Raw genomic sequence first — 16,903 nt, 5'->3', positions numbered from 1 at the left:
TTTCTTATCATCAAGGAGGGCTCACGGCAGGTTGAGGCGAGGAAACTGACTTCATATTAAAGAGGAGGGATCCGCCCACAGAGCAAAGCATTAGTACTAATTCAGCCATCTGAAGGAAGCTGACATCTATTCTTAAAGGAAGGGGACAGCAAAAGGTGATTGACTTAGAGGAACAAGAGAAGTCCAGGGCGCTCATGCCAGAAGTATGCTCAACACAAAGGAGCAGAAGCACCATATCCGGGGGAGCCAGTGTGTGGTGGCTCCAGCTGCTGTGATTGGTGGGGAAGTACCCCAGGCTCCGTTCTGCCCCTCGGAAGGCGTGTTTTGTGGACAGAGGACCCTCTGCCAGAGACAGCATCAAGAAAATAAGGAGAGAAGCTGCTGGCACGCCGAGGTTCAGGTTGAGGATGGAGGTGCCTGTGATGATCAGAATGGTGGGGGTGGGGGTGAAGTGGCTGGTAACATTGACAGGAAGACTAATGGTGATGGCGAGTAGGGGCGTGGCCATCGTCATGGTCACGGTGTTGGCCTTGGCGATGGTGGCAGTGGCGCTGGACAGTGTTGATACTGGTGATGGTGCTGACGTGCTAAGACTGCGAGGATGGGTGATGCTAGGATGGTGGTGGTGGTCATGGTCACGGTGGTGATGCGGTAGGATGGCGAGCGTGGGTGATGGTGGTGGTGAGGATGCTGGTGGTGGAGCACTTCTGCGTGCAGGCCCCATGCTGAGTGCTCTGTGGAGGTCATGCTGGTTTAATAAGTAGCGCCCCCCCCACACACACACACAAACACAGCCGTACTATGAAGTCCTCGCAGCCTTGGGTCTCTCCTTGGCACACAGCAGGGTTCAGTGAGAGCCAGTGCGCAGAAGAGCAGAAGGTGAGCCTGTGCAAGTGTCCGTGATGGCCTGGGGTCACTGAGAGGACGGAGCATCGCTTCCGGACTTGATAAACTCAAGGAGAGCCTGGAGGAGAAAGAGGAGTGTGGCAGCCGGGATGAAGGGGAGCCCGCTTCCAAGCATGGTTCCTGCTGAGAGTTCATCAGCACTGGCCTGCCCTGTGGTGGCTGCATGGGACAGCCAGATGTGGGGGAGGCTCACTGGAAATGGTGCTTTATGAACGAGGTCAGGAGGTCCCTGTACCACATATGGTCCCACTGCTTTGTGGCCACTTTGAATTTAGAGATGTCTCACAACCTACTTGATTTGGGGCAAAGGAGTTTGGGACCATAGAAAATTATGAAAGAGTAATTTGTCTTTGCCACCCCCATATCAGGAGACTCAAAGGGGCAAGGGTCCTGTGCTTGTACAGGTGCCAGTCTGAGGCCCAGCTGGGCACCCAGAAGGAGGCTGGGCCACAAGGACCCCTGGTCGTGGCCAGTGCACCCTCAGCCTCAGACCTTCGTAGCTGCCACTGGCCTTCCTGCCCAGATGAGAAACTACAGTTAGCCAGGCCCCATCTGCTCCATGCAGGACCTCTCCATGGATTCTGGCCAGCGGTCATGGCCAGGTGGGCAGCCAGTAGGCTGTGACAGTAGGGTGGCAGGATGTATGGTGTAGGTCAGGGCCACATACCCCAGGAGCTCCCTGGCACGGCCACCCATGGCTGTGTAAGGCAGAGGCCTGGCTCCAGGGCATATAGGAATGAGCCCTGAGTAAGAGCTCAATGGCCAGCTGCCTGGTGCCAGGGGGCCTCACCAGGCCATGACTGGCTCTCCCAGCTGCCCAGAGCTCCTAGTACCAGAAACAACGGGCAGATGGCCCGGGGCCTCCTAGGTTTCTGGAGCAAGGTCAACTCCCCATCCCGGAGTTTTCTAAATCTCCCAAAGGGCAGGATGGCAAATGTGCCTCCTTGACCCAAACAGGAAAACCACTCCCATAATCAGAGAAAACCACGCCCTGGGCTCTGGTCATACCCTAGCATCACCCACCATCCCTGGCCCCTGTCACAACCCCCAGCCCCCCACCAGCAACGCTCCCCTTTGCTCTCTGTAAAACCAAGTTCAGGTTGAGAGCAAGGAGACATTTGGGGGTCTGCACTTCTGACTCTATTGATACCAGGAGCCTGTTTGAATGGTGTTGGAGGACTGAAAATTGCAGTCCCCATGGCTGACTTGCTCAGCTGTGGCCTCGTGTGTTTCTGGGGGCAGAAATGTGTGTATGGAGATGCCTTTTCCCAGGGGGTCAGCCAGCTCGGGGACACAGAGAGAGACAAGGAGCCAGACAGACAGAGCCCAGCTGTGCCCCAGGCATCCCGGCACACACACACACAAACGCACACACACACACACACATACACCACAGCAGGGCCCCGGCACCCAGTGGGTGAGAACCTGCCTTTCGGGGCCAGCAGTCAGATTGTCCTCAGGCACACAGCCCCGCTGCAGGGGGCTGCCCTCCCTCACAGCGTTTATGCATGCCCATTGATAGGGCTGGGACCGGGCCTCATTGGGTGTCTGCTCCATGCCTACACCCCCATGTGGTGGCCCTGGAGCACAGAGACCACTGTAACCCTGAAGTCAATGATGGGGATGCACTCGGGGGTCTGCAGTCTCCGCTTCCATCCCAAACTAATGGCCCTGAACAGACTGAGAGTCAGTGCAGTGAGTATAAAACCTCCCCCCCCCCCCCCACGGTGCCGGCTGGAAAGTGGGAAGGGAGGGTGCCTGTTCCCGTGGCAACAGAGTACAGAGGCAGAGGGCGCCAGGGCAGCAGCCTGGGCTGAAAGACTTTACCAGGCTTCGGGCACCAAACAGGCTTCCTGTTGCTTCCAGGCTGAAGTCTCAGGGAAACAGCTGGCTTCCAACAATGTGCCGTGTCCTTTCGAGAAAGCTGGAGTGACCCTCCTGGGAATTGCAGAGTTGTGTGTATGTTGCACCCAAAAGTGTGTGTATGTTCGCACCCAGAAGCTACACCAATGCATGGCACCCTCACAGTTTTAGGGCTGTAGATAGCCCAGCCTGCTTCCAAGGCACCAGGGGAGGACACAGACCTCCAGCCCTTGGCTTGGAAGCCGGCCACTTAGCCGTGTGCGTCCCCCAGAGACACCTACATGTTCATCCTGGAAGCAGTTAAAGGCAGACGTGATCACATGTTGTTGTGATCACGCCACGTATCATTATCCCACAGCCCAGGGGCACCACTGCTCTGAAGTGTGTGGGGGTGGGGGGGTAGAGGGGAGGTCTTGTTATCCTTGACTCCATGTGTGTCAGCACCCCTGCTGCATCGCACGGGGCTGAAGCACCTCTGGGGATGTCCGCAGGGAGCGGGTTGGGGATAAGAACAGCAGCGCACCGAGGAGACTCCACCAAGCGCTCCTTTCTCCTGCGGTGTGTGGAAGTCGTGTGGGCTGATGGTGAGCTTGCAGAGCCCACCGGTGTGGAGGGGAAGGTCAGCAAGGGGACCGCAGCTGAGCTAATGGTGCCCCGATGCAAACCTTCCAGATACTGTTCAAAGTACAAAAAAAAATAAACGCCAAAACCCAAACCCACTGCCATTGAGTCATTCTGACTCATAGAGGCCTCTAGGACAGGACAGAACTGCCTCTGTGGGTTTCCGAGACTGTCACTCTTTAGGGGCTTCGAAAGCCTGGTCTTTCTCCCGCAGAGCCTGGTAATTTCGAACTGCTGACCTTGCAGTTAGCAGCCCAGTGTGTGACCACCACCCCGCCAGGGCTCTCTTCTATGCGTGTTGTTGTTGTTGCTGCTGTTGTTGTTGTTAGGTACCGCAGCGTCAGCTCCGACCCATAGCCACCTGTGCACAGCAGAAAGAAGCACTGCACGGTGCTGCGCCACCTCACAGCCGTGCCTCTGCCGGAGGCCACTGGTGCAGCCACGGTGTCACTCCGTCTCCCGGAGGGCCGTCCTCTTTGTTATTGCCCCTCCACTTTACCAAACATGATGTCCATCTCCAGGGACGGGTCTCTCCTGACCACATGTCCAAAGCACGTTTAAGAAGTCTCGCCATCCTTGCCTCCAAGGCGCGCTCTGGCCGTGCTTCTTCCAGGACAGACCAGTTGGTCCTTTGAGCGGTCATGGGACTTTCCAAATTCTGCTCGAGCTCCACAATGCACATGCAGCTGTCTGCCGTATGCCCTGCCCAACTGTCACACCCATACGATGCCATGGAGGACGCCATGGCTTGACTGGGGCGCTCCTTAGTCCTCAAGGAGCATCCTTGCTCTTCAATACTCTAAAGAGATCAAAACAACTTTTTCAAGTTGTTTTTTTTAAATTGATACCTATACTTAGAATAAGGTTTTCAGAATAAGGTGATGAAAAGTTGTTATAAGTATAGGTACCATATATACTCAAGTATAAGATGAGTTTTTCAGCACATTTTGTGGTGAAATTAGGTGCCTCGGCTGATACTCGGGTTGGCTTATCCTCGAGTATATACGGTACCTACTTGAAAACTACTTGAAAATAACCGTTTGGTGATCTCTGTACACCGACTACACTGAGAACAAGGAGCAGCCGCTAGATGTCTCCAGAAGGCGGTGAGCCCCACTCAGTCCTCACCTGCAGTGCGGTCTTTGGCCCCCATGGTGGTACATTCTGTGTGCATCCTCTTGCAATGCTTGTTCTCTGCGGGCATGCTGAGTGCTGAGTTCTTCTTTATTTCCCTTTTGTTCTGCAAATTCACTCTCTGCTCATAATACCCAGAGTTACCTTGGTGTGGGGTTGATGTACTGCATGGTGGGAATGGTGTGCTCTTTGGAGACATCTGAGCTGAGTCTAGTTAGGGTTTTTGCAGCAACAAGGAATGCCCTAGCTATCTCGGTGCAGAGAGCGCTGAGAGCGCTTTGCTTATGTGTGCCTCAGGACAAATTCCCCAGAGTAGGCGAAACCCCCAAACCAAACCTGCTGCCACTGAATTGAGGCTAGATTAGATTGACAGCCTTAAGGATATGGATTTCCTTCTGACTCTTCCAAGGTCGTATTAATTGGTCGCTGTGCAAATCTCGCTGTATGGATTAATGGCAGTACCTTCCTTCTCCTGCATGTGATGCACTGACGTCCCACCATGCCGCCCAGCACTGCCCACCAGCCTGTTCACCCAAGAAGCCAGGGTGGACACCCCCCTCTCCATAACCCTGGTGTCCCTGGAGTTACAAATGTGCCATGTCCACCCTGTGGCATATGGCTTAGCCACCGGGAGAGGTCAGACTCTGCTGCACACTACAGTGCAGATAAACCTGGAAAACGCTGTGCTGAGAGCCAGAGTAAGGCACACACTGTGCAACCTCAGTTGTCTGAAAAGTTTAGGTGTGGGGTACCAGCCTCCACAATGGAATGGGTCCAAGGGGCGGTTGTATAATTGAGGGGTCAAATTAAAGAGACATAGGACAAGATAAAGCATGCAAATACTCACCTCTGGCTCCATCATGACTTCAGGAGCCAAATCCGCAAAGAGAGAGTGAATATGTTTCCAACCAGGGCTTAGATACACTGATGGGGTGTGCCAGTCCCCCAATTACAGGTAAATACATGTGTAACAGGAAAGGGTTGTACAATAGAAATACACATAACAAGACAGGCAGGCTCTAGAGTGGAGATGGCAGCCTAACCTTGGTCGTCCCTGAGTTGGCTTGACCTTGGTGTCTTTGGGCTCTCCTTCAGGGGAATAGTCCATTATCCTATCAGAAGGGGGGGGTGCTTAGGGTGGGATGACTATAGCAGTGGTTCTCTACCTTCCTCATGCTGTGACCCTTTAAGACAGTTCCTTATGTGGTGGTGACCCCCAACCATAAAGTTATTTTCGTTTCTACTTCATAACTGTAATTTTGCTACTGTTATGGATTGTCATCTGATATGCAGGATGTATTTTCATCGTTACAAATGAACATCATTAAAGGATAGTGATTAGTCACAAAAACAATATGTAATTCTATATTGTGAAGTATTTATTTCTAATTACAAATAAATGAAATGTTGTCTTGAAGCACGGTGCAGCATGGGTAACAGTCTTCACGCTAGGTACTCGTATGTGGGTGTATCTGCATGTGGGCAGACCCGCCTGGAGATGGATAGAGGAGCGGTGTCTCGGTTCCTCAGACCATCAGAAATATGTGTTTTCCGATGGTCTTAGGCAACCCCTGTGAAAGGATCATTCGCCCCCATTGAGAACCGCTGCTATAGGATCTGATTGTTCTAGATGACTGACAACCTTCAGGCAGATAATCTTTAAGCAGTTGTAAAGTCAGTGACCATGTGTTTACAAACAGCACCTTAGGTTTGGCACATATTATGGGGGGACATCCTGAGGATTCACTTCTCTGTTTCCCACACTTGGACTAGGCGACTGTAGGGGGACCAAGGTGTTCAGCGGTTACACGCAGCGGAAGGAAGGGGCCCTGGGACACACAGGTTTGGTTTCGGGTGATGGGGAGCATTTGGAAATGGGAGATGGTGATGTTTGCACAACATGGCGAGTTATTCATGGCACCCAGTTGTACTCATCCAAATGTTTGAGATGTCAGATGTCACGTATAATCTACCATGATGGGGGAAAAGAGAGAGACGTTTGAAGCACTCGAACTTCAGAACTCATAGCCACTTTTCTCTTCAGGACCAACTGCCCCTGTAAATACAGTTTCCTGGATAACCACAAGAGGCTGACACCCCGACGAGACGTCCCACCTTATCCCAAGGTAAATCTAGTATTCTTCCACAGACCCAGCCCCCAGCTTCCGCGCCTGGCCGCCCACCCTACCCACCCTCATCGTCCGCCAGACTGTCTGCACATCTACAGACACGGCTCCCACCCCACCGCGGGCGGCCCGCACTCGCCCCCACTGCAGACTCAGAAATGGTTTTAACTCTCTGGTGTTACTTGAAATAACCACACATCTTCGACACACTCGTTAAGGCCTGCTTCGCTGGATCCTGTCTCTGAGTGATAAATGCGTGTCGTTAGTATGTGGAGTGATGGTCTTGGGCACATAAGAAATTTCTCAACAATCAGAGAACCAGTCTTTCTTAAAGTGGTTGTGCCCTGGGGTGGGGGTGGGGGGATGCTTTTCAAATAACAAAGGGAATCGCCTGGGATTTGGGCCCATTTGGACAAGGCCTTGGAAACCTGGCCCAACCAAGATGGTGTCTGCTTTTGAGCCGAGCTGAGGGCTGCCTCATAAGGGGAAGCCACCCAAGTGCCCATCAACAGATGAAGAGGCAGATAACGATGTGCTCGGTCCAGCTTAGGGGCACCTCGATGGCAGAGCGGTTACTTACTAGGCTGTGATCCGAAAGGTCAGCAGTTTGAAACCACCAGCTGCTCTGAGGGGAAAAGACAGGGCTTAAAAGAAAAGAAAGAGAAAGAAAAGGACGGGGCTTTCTCCTCTGGTCAACAGTGACTGTCCCAGAAACTCACAGGGGGTCCCGAAGGGTCGCGGTGAGTTGCCAGGTTCGGGGCGCCTGGTGTGTGTTCATGGTGGTGGAGTGGTTTGGAAAAGAAGGTTGCACAGCTTGAAGGCTGTAAACAAGGGTCCCGAATTGGACATGCTGTGAGTGTTAAGTTGGAGTGTGTTTTGTTAGGTATTCGTTCACCACAGCCCTTCAAAAACGTAGTCTGTGTGTACGTGGCATAAAAATGCATGGGCTGTTGCTCCACCCACAGAGAAACGGAGTCCCGACCGTGCAAACAAACCTTCCCTGAGATAAAGAAGTCTGCTCTAAAAGGCAAACGCAGCTCGATCCCACTGGCAGGAATCGGACCAACGCGTGGGCGCGAATGCAGGCTCCCACGGTGACGGGCTGGGAGGCGAGGGGAGGGGCCAGTGATTGCTCCCGGGGTACAGAGTTGCTGTTGGGGGGATAGAGAGCTTTTGAGCATTGCGTGATGGCGTCACTGTGGCCGATGTCACCGATCGGCGCACTTGAAAGGGGCTGAAAATGGCAACAAGGTTTGTGTGTGTGATACATATCTTGCCATCATTTTAAAAGATGAGTGCTCCTGCAGGTGACTGCGGTGGAAACAGTGGCACAGGCGGGAGAAATGAGGGACGAGGGGCGCCTGCGGCAACCCAAGCCATCGGCTACCAGTGCCCATCAGGCGTCGCTCCTTCTGCCCTACTTGGCCCCAAGTCCACACTGCCCTAAGATAGGACTTCAGCCCTCGATCGGTACTGTGAGACTGGACATCTCTCTGGGAGCACACAGCCACGTCTTTCTCCCACCCAGCGGCTGGCGGCTTTGGACCGATGGCCTTGCCGCGGCTAGCAGCCCAAGCTGCCCGCAACACTTGTCTGAGGTTTTAGAGCGAGGCCAGGGCCCTTTCCTAGAAGGAGCTCTGACCCTGCAGGTCTCAGTGTACAGCCTGGGTCCCACATAAAAAGGGGGCAGTCCTCCAGGGCAGCCCTTTGACACAAAACAGAGACAGCTAACACTGTGCTTGTCTTCGGTCTGAAGCAGTGCCTCGTGCTTTTTAGGACAATTTAACCTAACTGAGGTGTCCGTGGGCCGGCCTCTGGTTTTAGCCCCCTGGGCACGCTGTTACATCTGTCCGCTCGCTCTGGAGCAATGAGGGCTGTCCAAAGACAGAGGCTCAAACTAGCTCAGCAGTCTACATTGACCCAATGCCAAGTGGTGGTCTTTTGCTTCCTTGTGTTTGCTTAATGACATTTTTCTGAGTCAAGCTTGCTGGGAGACTGTGACAGGCAGTCAAACTCATCTTTTTATTTAGGTGAGGAGTACTGGGAACTTGGACAAGTTTATGTAGTCCTGGGGAATCGGTTAGTTAGACATAGGTACAGAGTACTGTGGATTTTGACCAGTTTATATAGTCCCGTGGGGTCCCAGGTTGGAGGTGGGGTCCACCTGGAGGTGCCTTGGAAGAAAGGCCTGGTGGTCAACTTCTGAAAAATTAGTCATTGAAAACCCTTTGGGGGACAGTTTTGCTCTGACACACATGGGGCTGTTCTGAGAACAAACTCAACTTCAACAGGTGGATAGATGGATAGGTAGACGGATGAATGATAGCTAGCTAGATAGCCAGATAGATAGATAGATAGATAGATAGATAGATAGATAGATAGATAGATAGATAGATGTTGAATGTGTAAGGTACACACTATGCCACAGTGAAACTGTGAAACATTTTCATCCTTCCAGTTCCCTCAGGCCCCCTGGCTGTCCCTTCTCTCCTCTCCAGCCCAGCTCCTGCAACCCCGGATGAGAGTCCCGCCCCAATAGCTTGGCTAGAGTTCTTACAGAATCTAGGCTGTGGTCTGGCGCGGTTTATCTTTCAAAGGGAAGTGAAGGGGAAGTAGAAGAAACATCCCAGCACATGGCCAAGGTCACCATCCTTGTCCCGCAGACAAAAGCCCACGGGTTCCCACAGACTAAAACTAACCCTAGCCCTAACCCTAACCCAAACCCTAACACTGGCCTCTCTCCTGTCTAGTACCTGCTCTCTCCAGAGACCATCGACGCGCTCCGGAAGCCCACCTTTGATGTCTGGCTCTGGGAGCCCAACGAGGTAAGCAGGGAGCATTCTGGGCGGGCGTCTATTGGCTTTCATCGCCCCCAGAAGCTGCTTGGGAAGGCTGGGCTGTTGGAAAGCCAAGCTTGCCGCCACAGAGTCAATGCCAGCTCCTAGAACCCTACAGAACAGGTACCTCTGCCCCTCCACCGGAGCAGAAAGCTTTACCTTTCTCCAACGGAGCAGCTGGTGGTTAGCAACCCAACCATAAATGCACCCTCTCCAGCACACCCTTTGTTCTTCCATAAATGTATATAATTATTAGCCCCAACTTTTAGCTCAGACATACACAGTCCAGGTCCAAGAGAATGTTGGAGGCAGAGACAAAACTCAGGAAGGGGAGTCCTTGAGCAGAGGAGAAAGCACAGGCTGTCTCCCAACCCCAGAGCACCCAGGAGGAACCCTGCAGGACATCCGCAACGTTCCCCGGGGCGGTGCCTCGGTCCCCTCCCCCCCCCCCCCCCCCCCCCCGCCAGACTCCACCCAGCTGAGCCAGCCAGGTGTTGCGCGGACAGGTGAGGGAAGAAAACACGGGTGGGCAGCTCTGGTGCTCAGGTGCAGACGTTTCCTCAAGGAAGGGCCTTATGGGAATGCTCTGCTGAGAAAAGAGCTGTCCGAGGTGGCAAGGTCTAGCATGCTGGACCGTAAGCAGGCCAGAGGGCAAGCGAGACTAAGCCCGCTGAGGGAATGGTGAGCCAATTCTGCTGCAAGACTCTCAAGTTTCCTGAGAAACCACTAAGAGGGAACGTTGTGGTTGTGTCTATCTAATTCTCTACTGTGGGGCACTGGTGGTTCCGTGGTAGCTTCCGGCCTCCTAAGCAGGAGACTCAGGTTCGATTCCCGGCCATTGTACCTCACATGCAACCACCCCGCCTGCCTGTCAGTGAGGGCAGGTCTGGGTTGCTAATACGCTGAGTCCTGTTCAGGGAAGCCCCAGGCTAAGATGGAGTAAGAAGAAAGGCCTGGCTGTCTACTGGTGAAAAGCAGCCGCTGAGACCCTGCGGGGCACAACGGTCTCATCCACCACCCATCATGGCCTGGTGCAGGCCTGGGCAGCCTTTCTTACCACTGTGCTCGGGATCCGTATGCGTCCAGGACGTACCGGACAGCAGTTAGCAAGTTTTTCTCAAAGACAATAAAAGGCCCTTCATCAGGGCCTTGGGCCTAGCTGTTTGGAACACCCCAAAACTGAAGGCCCTCGTTCAGTGATTGATCAGGAAAAGATGCAGGCAGGCTGCCCATGCCCCATGCTGTTGGAGGAGCCCCAGCGGCAGGGACACCTCCCACCATCGCTTCCAGGATTCACACCGAGCCTTCTCCCTGTCCGTGCCTCTCTACAGTCTCTTTGAATAAGGCCCCACTCAGAAGGGATCAGGGACCCTCCCTACTCCCGTGGGATCTGGTTAGCCCGATAAGACCTTCCAAGGCTCCTTTTCCAAACAAACTCTCCTTCCAAGGTACTGGGGTGAGGACTTCAGCAATCCTTTTCTTGGGAAACACAACTCAACCCGTAACTGGCTTTGGGGTCCCAAAGAGCGGAGGGGCCAGCTGCTCTAGCAGAAACCTTCTCTCCAGGCCTGCCAGTGGCCCATACAGCTGGGTGAGGCTGGTGGGCGGAGTGGGGGTGGCTGGGCACAGCCTGGGCTGCAGGTCCTGGAACCAGTCCTCCTAGCCTCTTGCCCAAGTCTTCTGGACGGACTCCTGTCCCTCTGTCTGGAGCCCACCTGTCAGGGCCACTGCTCCCCGAGCCTGCCATCATGGGAGTTTATCCATGTGCACAGGGACACAGCCCTGGAGGAAGACAGTGGGTGGTTAGAGCGTCCTGGTCTGTGTTTGGGGTGCTGTTGGTTTCTCAGTGGATTCTTGGCAGTGCCCAGGGGTCACAGATAGGCATGCCATCCAGGCCTTGATTATAGGGTTGGGTCTCCTAAAGCCCAGCGCCTCACTGCCGCGATTCCAGCTCTTGGATATTGTTTAACATGTAAGGATGGCTTCCACGTGGCACGTCCTTCTGTGAAGAACAGGTTACACCGTGAGCAAAGCAGCCAGGGAGCCAGGTTCCAAGGTCTACTCCGAGGCCCACTGCCCCAGGCACGCCTCCGGGGAGCTAGGGGTCATTGGAAGGCAGGACGCAAGCAGACTGGCCCCGGGCCCGGTGGCACTGCTCAGAGGCACTCATGTGTCCCCATTTTTTTCGGAGCCTCTGGCCCCCTGGGCTCCCCAAGACCTGCTTTTCCCACACACATGTGCTCAAAAAGCAACGTCCGCTCTTGGCAAGGTCATGCTTGGCTATTTTTTTTTCATCATTTCATCTTTTTCTTGCTAGCTTAATTAGCCCGCAAAGCTCTGAGCTACATTTAAATCGATCTCAGTAATGACAGTAAGCCTCCTTGGGACTAAAAACAAAGCCTATTTCAGCTCAAGCGCAGACTTCTTGTGTGGATATCAGGGTTTCGTGAACTAAGGCGTGGGAGCGGGCATCCAGATCACCTTCAAGACGCCTCAGTGAAGGCAGGAAGCCCGTACACAGTGCCGCGGGCCCTCCCTCTGAGGGGCAGAGCTAAGCATTCTGGGTGGCAGAAGTCAGCTTTGGGTCCCTGGTCTCAAACCCTGTGGAGCCTTCGACTGTATCCATGTAGGGTCTCTGGGGGCCAGGACTCGGCTCGCCAGCAGCTAGGAACAGCAGCGCAGGCAGTTGCCTCGGGCCTGGAGACTCTCATCGTGACCGTGGGCCTCGGAGACTGTTTGTACATGTTCGTGACAGTTCGTTGTCTTTGAGTTGGGGACGACTCATGGCAACTCACTGTCCCAGCGGGCTGCAAAGGGCTCATGGAGAATTGGAATGGAAAGAGGATGGGATCTTTTTCCACGAACTTTTTGAAGCCCCCACCCCACCCCCACCGTACAACAGAACATAATGCTGCCCAGCGTTGCGCCCTCGCTGGTCTGCTCGAAGTCCTTGCTGTGTATTTTGAGTGACTGCCGACCTAGAGTCCATCGTGCAGCTGGGTTACCAGGCAGCGTTTCTTTCTGATCCATAACGTTTTCAAAGGCAGAGAGACGGTGTCAAGCAGTCCAGGAAAGAAAAGAATGTTTGGAAACTGGTTGTAGAAGCCATTGCACAATATGGCTGATGTGCTTGAACTAGGGAATGATGGGATAGATATGTTAATTCACAATTGATAATAAATATAAAATTGTATATATGTTAAAGCAGGTCTCCAGGAATTTCCTTTTAGCTGTGTTAGTCTGGGCACTCCACTGAGACCCATCCTCCAGGTGGCCCTGGTGGGATATGAAGCATCAGTGTCATAACTTCCAGCATCCCAGCCATGTGGCATAAGGACAGACGGGTCGTGGTTTTCACGTGTCAAAATCAGTAGACATCATTTTGATGTGGTCATGGAATTGTCCCTTCTTGCAAAGAATTTTCGTTGACTTCCAATCCACTTCTTTCCGATCCAAAAAGATCTCGGCTGCTCCTTCAAGCCCTCATGTCCCTCCTAGGTGGTCTAGAAGCCCCCAATAACCAGGGTCTTCTCCCAAGTCACACTGACCAACTCTGCCTGCTAGGAAGGAGGCCAGCCTGTGTAGGGCATGGCCTCATGGTGATCTTCCCAAGCCTGAGGGGAGAGCAGGGGGAGGCAGGGCTCTGAGTCCACCCACTGTTGATGGTCCCCTCCTCTTGGCCACAGATGCTGAGCTGCTTGGAGCACATGTACCATGACCTTGGCCTAGTCAGAGATTTCAACATCAACCCCATCACCCTGAAGAGGTGGTTGGTAAGTGTCAGGCTCCCTGCTCTCCTGGAGGTGTCTTCCCAAGGACCTGGACTGCCTGCACATGGAGAGGGTGTCCTAGGGGAGCTTCCAGTGAGCATCTCTCAGTCCTGAACTATCCTTCCTCCAGTCCATTCCCTACCTCTGGGCTTCTGCCCTGATGAGAGAGAAAGTAAGAGAGATCCGGAGCGACAAGTGAAGCAATGCATTCTAAGTCAGCAAGGAGTGTGTGTGTGTCCCTGTGTGCGCATATGTGTACAAGGATGTGTACATGTGTGCACGCACACACATACATGTGTATACATGAGTGTACAGCACCAGAGCCCTTTTTAGAATAAAATATTATGGCCGACCGTCCCATGCAGCTCCTCTCCCTCCTCCCAGGCACACCTCTGCCTGGGAGGAAACCATGAAAGGTTATCCCTACACCTGCCTTTTGGTACCGCATGTGGCCTTCCTGGGCCACCATCCCCGGACCTTTGGCAAGCCCAGGAATGCCACTGGTCACAGGTTCAGATGGGGATGTGGCAGGAAGCCTTGAGACAGTCAGCCCCAGTGGGACCCCAGAGAAAGGGAGTGATGGGGAGAGGGCGGCCCAGGCCCAGGCAGGTCAGCGCCACCTCTCCCACCACAGCTCTGCATCCACGACAACTATAGGAACAACCCTTTCCATAACTTCCGGCACTGCTTCTGCGTGACCCAGATGATGTACAGCATGATCTGGCTCTGTGGCCTCCAGGTGGGTCTTGGTGTGGGCCCCCAGCTGCCTCCCGTCACCACCAGCCCGCTGTCCCTACTCCCCAGCAATCCCACCATGCGCCAGGGAAAACACCTGCTGCAGGCCCCTCCTGCAATGCAGTGAGCAGTGGGCACCTCCTTAGCCACCCCAGAGAACAAGCAGTTTTCTCCCACAGACGGGGAGGCCCGTCATGGCTGGGGGAGGCTTCGTTCTGCCCACACACCCCTTTCCCTCACTGCCCACCAACTCCACCCCCTCCCGACCTTCCTCTGCCCCCAGAGTAAAGAGGGCAGAAACCTAAACGATGTTTCTCATCCAGGAGAAATGTTCCCAAATGGACATCCTGACCCTGATGACTGCGGCCATTTGCCATGATTTGGACCATCCTGGATACAACAACACGTGTGTACATGATGATTTCTCCCTCCCTCCCTTCCTTCCTTCCTCCCTCCCTCCCTTCCTTCCTTCCTCCCTCCCTCCCTTCCTTCCTTCCTTCCTCCCTCCCTCCCTCCCTTCCTTCCTTCCTCCCTCCCTCCCTCCCTTCCTCCCTTCCTTCCTTCCTTCCTCCCTCCCTTCTTTCCTCCCTTCCTTCTTTCCTTCCTTCCTCCCTTCCTTCCTTCCTTCCTCCCTTCCTCCCTTCCTTCCTTCCTCCCTTCCTTCCTTCTTCCCTTCCTCCCTTCCTTCCTTCCTTCTTTCCTTCCTTCCTTCCTCCCTTCCTCCCTTCCTTCCTTCCTCCCTTCCTTCCTTCTTCCCTTCCTCCCTTCCTTCCTTCCTTCCTTCTTTCCTTCCTTCCTCCCTCCCTCCCTCCCTTCCTTCTTCCCTTTCTCCATTCCTTCCTTCCTCCCTCCCTCCCTCCCTCCCTTCCTTCCCTTTTGAAGGACAGTCTGGCATCCAGAGGGAGGGTGCATGTGAGAAGTGGGTTTCCAGCAGGTGCAGTCTCTTCGGCCCCCGTGGCAGCCTGTCTTTTAGGCGATGGCACCACTCATACACTCACAGTTGCTGCCCCGCCACGTGGCAGACTGAGTGCAGAAGCCTGGGTCTCCATGGCCTCCCTTGGGTCTCTCTTTCCTCTGCAGGTACCAGATCAATGCTCGCACAGAGCTGGCCGTGCGCTACAATGACATCTCGCCCCTGGAGAACCACCACTGTGCCGTGGCCTTCCAGATCCTCGCCCAGCCCGAGTGTAACATCCTCTCCAGCCTGCAGCCAGACGGCTTCAAGCAGATCAGACAGGTGAGCGTGTGTGTGTGTGTGTGTTGGGGGTGGGGGTGGCAAGGGCTCTCTGGCCGGAAGACCGTGTAGGGAGGGGCACTTGGGGGTGGGAGAGGACAATGCACATGACCGCAGAGCAGAACCTCACGAGAAGTGGAGCCTCAAGATAGGTGTCCCCTCTGAGGTGCGCACGGAGTCCTGTGGGCGTGCCTTCCCACCCAGCTCACAACACCCTTCACGGGAACCCTATCTGCATCCTTGGACACGAAGGGTTCTGAGGGCCAGCAACTCGCCCTGCGGACACACTGCGCACGTGGCTGGGGAGACATCAGCCACCGCCACCATTCCAGCAGGGCTCTGCCACTGCTCCCGAAGCCGAGCCTCTGTCCCCGGCCACCCCAAGGGTCAGTTTACTTGTCGTCTGCGGCAGATAAGGAAGCTTCCTTCATCCCAGGGGACATGTTCACAGGAGAGGATACTCGCACTACAGGAAGAAACTTCCGCACAGCTTCCACCTGCCCGGCAGCAAACACTCCCAGCTTACCACAAAATCATGGTGTTCCTTCTGCAGAGCATGGCCCCAATTCAGTTAAGTGGCCCACCCGGTTCTAGAGGCGGGAAGAGATCGAGGCAATCCCTTCGAAGCATGTGACGAGTGTGAGTGGTGGTCCCCCCAAAAGGCCTGTCCATCTCCTGAGCCCCAGGACCTCTCCATGTGACCTTGTTTGGAGGGAAAAGGTGACTTTGCAGAGACAGTGAGAGGAAGGGGCCCGAGAGGAGGCAGTCATCCAGGATTACCCATGTGGGCCCTAAGGCCAATGAGGAGCTCCCTTATGAGATCTCGAAAGGAAGAAAACACAGACGTGCAGAGAAGACCATGGGAAGATGAAGGTAGATCGGGGATGCACCTCCAAGCCCGGGGAACCCGCAGCCATCCGAAGCTGGAGGAGGCAGGGAGCAGATTCCCCTTCTCCCCCAGAGCCTCCATGAGGGAGCCGCGCTGCAAATGTTTGGATTTGGGATTTCTAGTCTCCAGATCTGTGAGAGGACAGATTTCTGTTGTTTTAAGACACCGGGATGTGGCCATTTTTTATGGACCCTCCACCTGCCCTCAAGGTGATTCTGACTCATGGTGACCTTATGAGAACCGCCCCGCAGTGTTTCTGAGGCTGCCACTCTTTGAGGAAGCAGACGTCTTGCTCCTGAGGAACAGTTAGTGGGTTCGAACCGCTGACCTTTCGGGTAGCAGCCCGGACCTTTACCGCTGCACCACCAGGATCCCCACTTCTTTTTGATGGTAGCGCTAGGAAATTCAGACCAGGAGCCATCTTCAATCTCTTTGAGCAGCCGTGTTCTGCTATTTTTCAGCTGACAATCTCATCCGCTCTGTGCCTTAATGACTCTCCTTCAAATGCCCCTGGTAATATATCTTAGAATCCAGTTCCAGGAAAGGGCCCATTGCCCTCCGGACATCTGATAAGCTTCGCTTTATCGGAGAGCAGCAGCCTCATCAGCCATTGTTTCCCAGCTTGCCCACACTTCCAGGAAGTTCCGAGCAAAACCAGCGCTTGCTCACAGTCCTGGAATCCCCAGGCCCACGGATGGTTCTCTAGCCTTTATCTCTAGATCTTCTGGCCCCTCCTACACGGGTTTGGAACCACCTGCAAGCACCAGTTGTTGTGATCTTTGTCTGAA

The 16,903-nt window shown here is 54.2% G+C and overlaps 1 protein-coding gene across 1 annotated transcript in view; it reads left to right on the top strand.

The window, feature by feature from the left end:
- Positions 1-16,903, top strand: part of PDE9A (phosphodiesterase 9A) — a 135,090-nt gene that overhangs the window by 103,248 nt on the left and 14,939 nt on the right. Inside the window, exons 8-13 of the mRNA XM_075542903.1 lie at positions 6,569-6,650; positions 9,401-9,475; positions 13,174-13,260; positions 13,892-13,996; positions 14,316-14,398; positions 15,073-15,229. Coding sequence (XP_075399018.1) covers positions 6,569-6,650; positions 9,401-9,475; positions 13,174-13,260; positions 13,892-13,996; positions 14,316-14,398; positions 15,073-15,229 — 589 coding nt within the window. The remainder of the gene's footprint in view (positions 1-6,568; positions 6,651-9,400; positions 9,476-13,173; positions 13,261-13,891; positions 13,997-14,315; positions 14,399-15,072; positions 15,230-16,903) is intronic.

The sequence above is a fragment of the Tenrec ecaudatus genome, chromosome 2 (genome assembly GCF_050624435.1).
Source record: "Tenrec ecaudatus isolate mTenEca1 chromosome 2, mTenEca1.hap1, whole genome shotgun sequence".
Taxonomy (NCBI): Eukaryota; Metazoa; Chordata; class Mammalia; order Afrosoricida; family Tenrecidae; genus Tenrec; species Tenrec ecaudatus.
The sequence above is the reverse complement of the archived record's forward strand: the minus strand, read 5'-3'. Positions and strand labels throughout refer to the sequence as shown.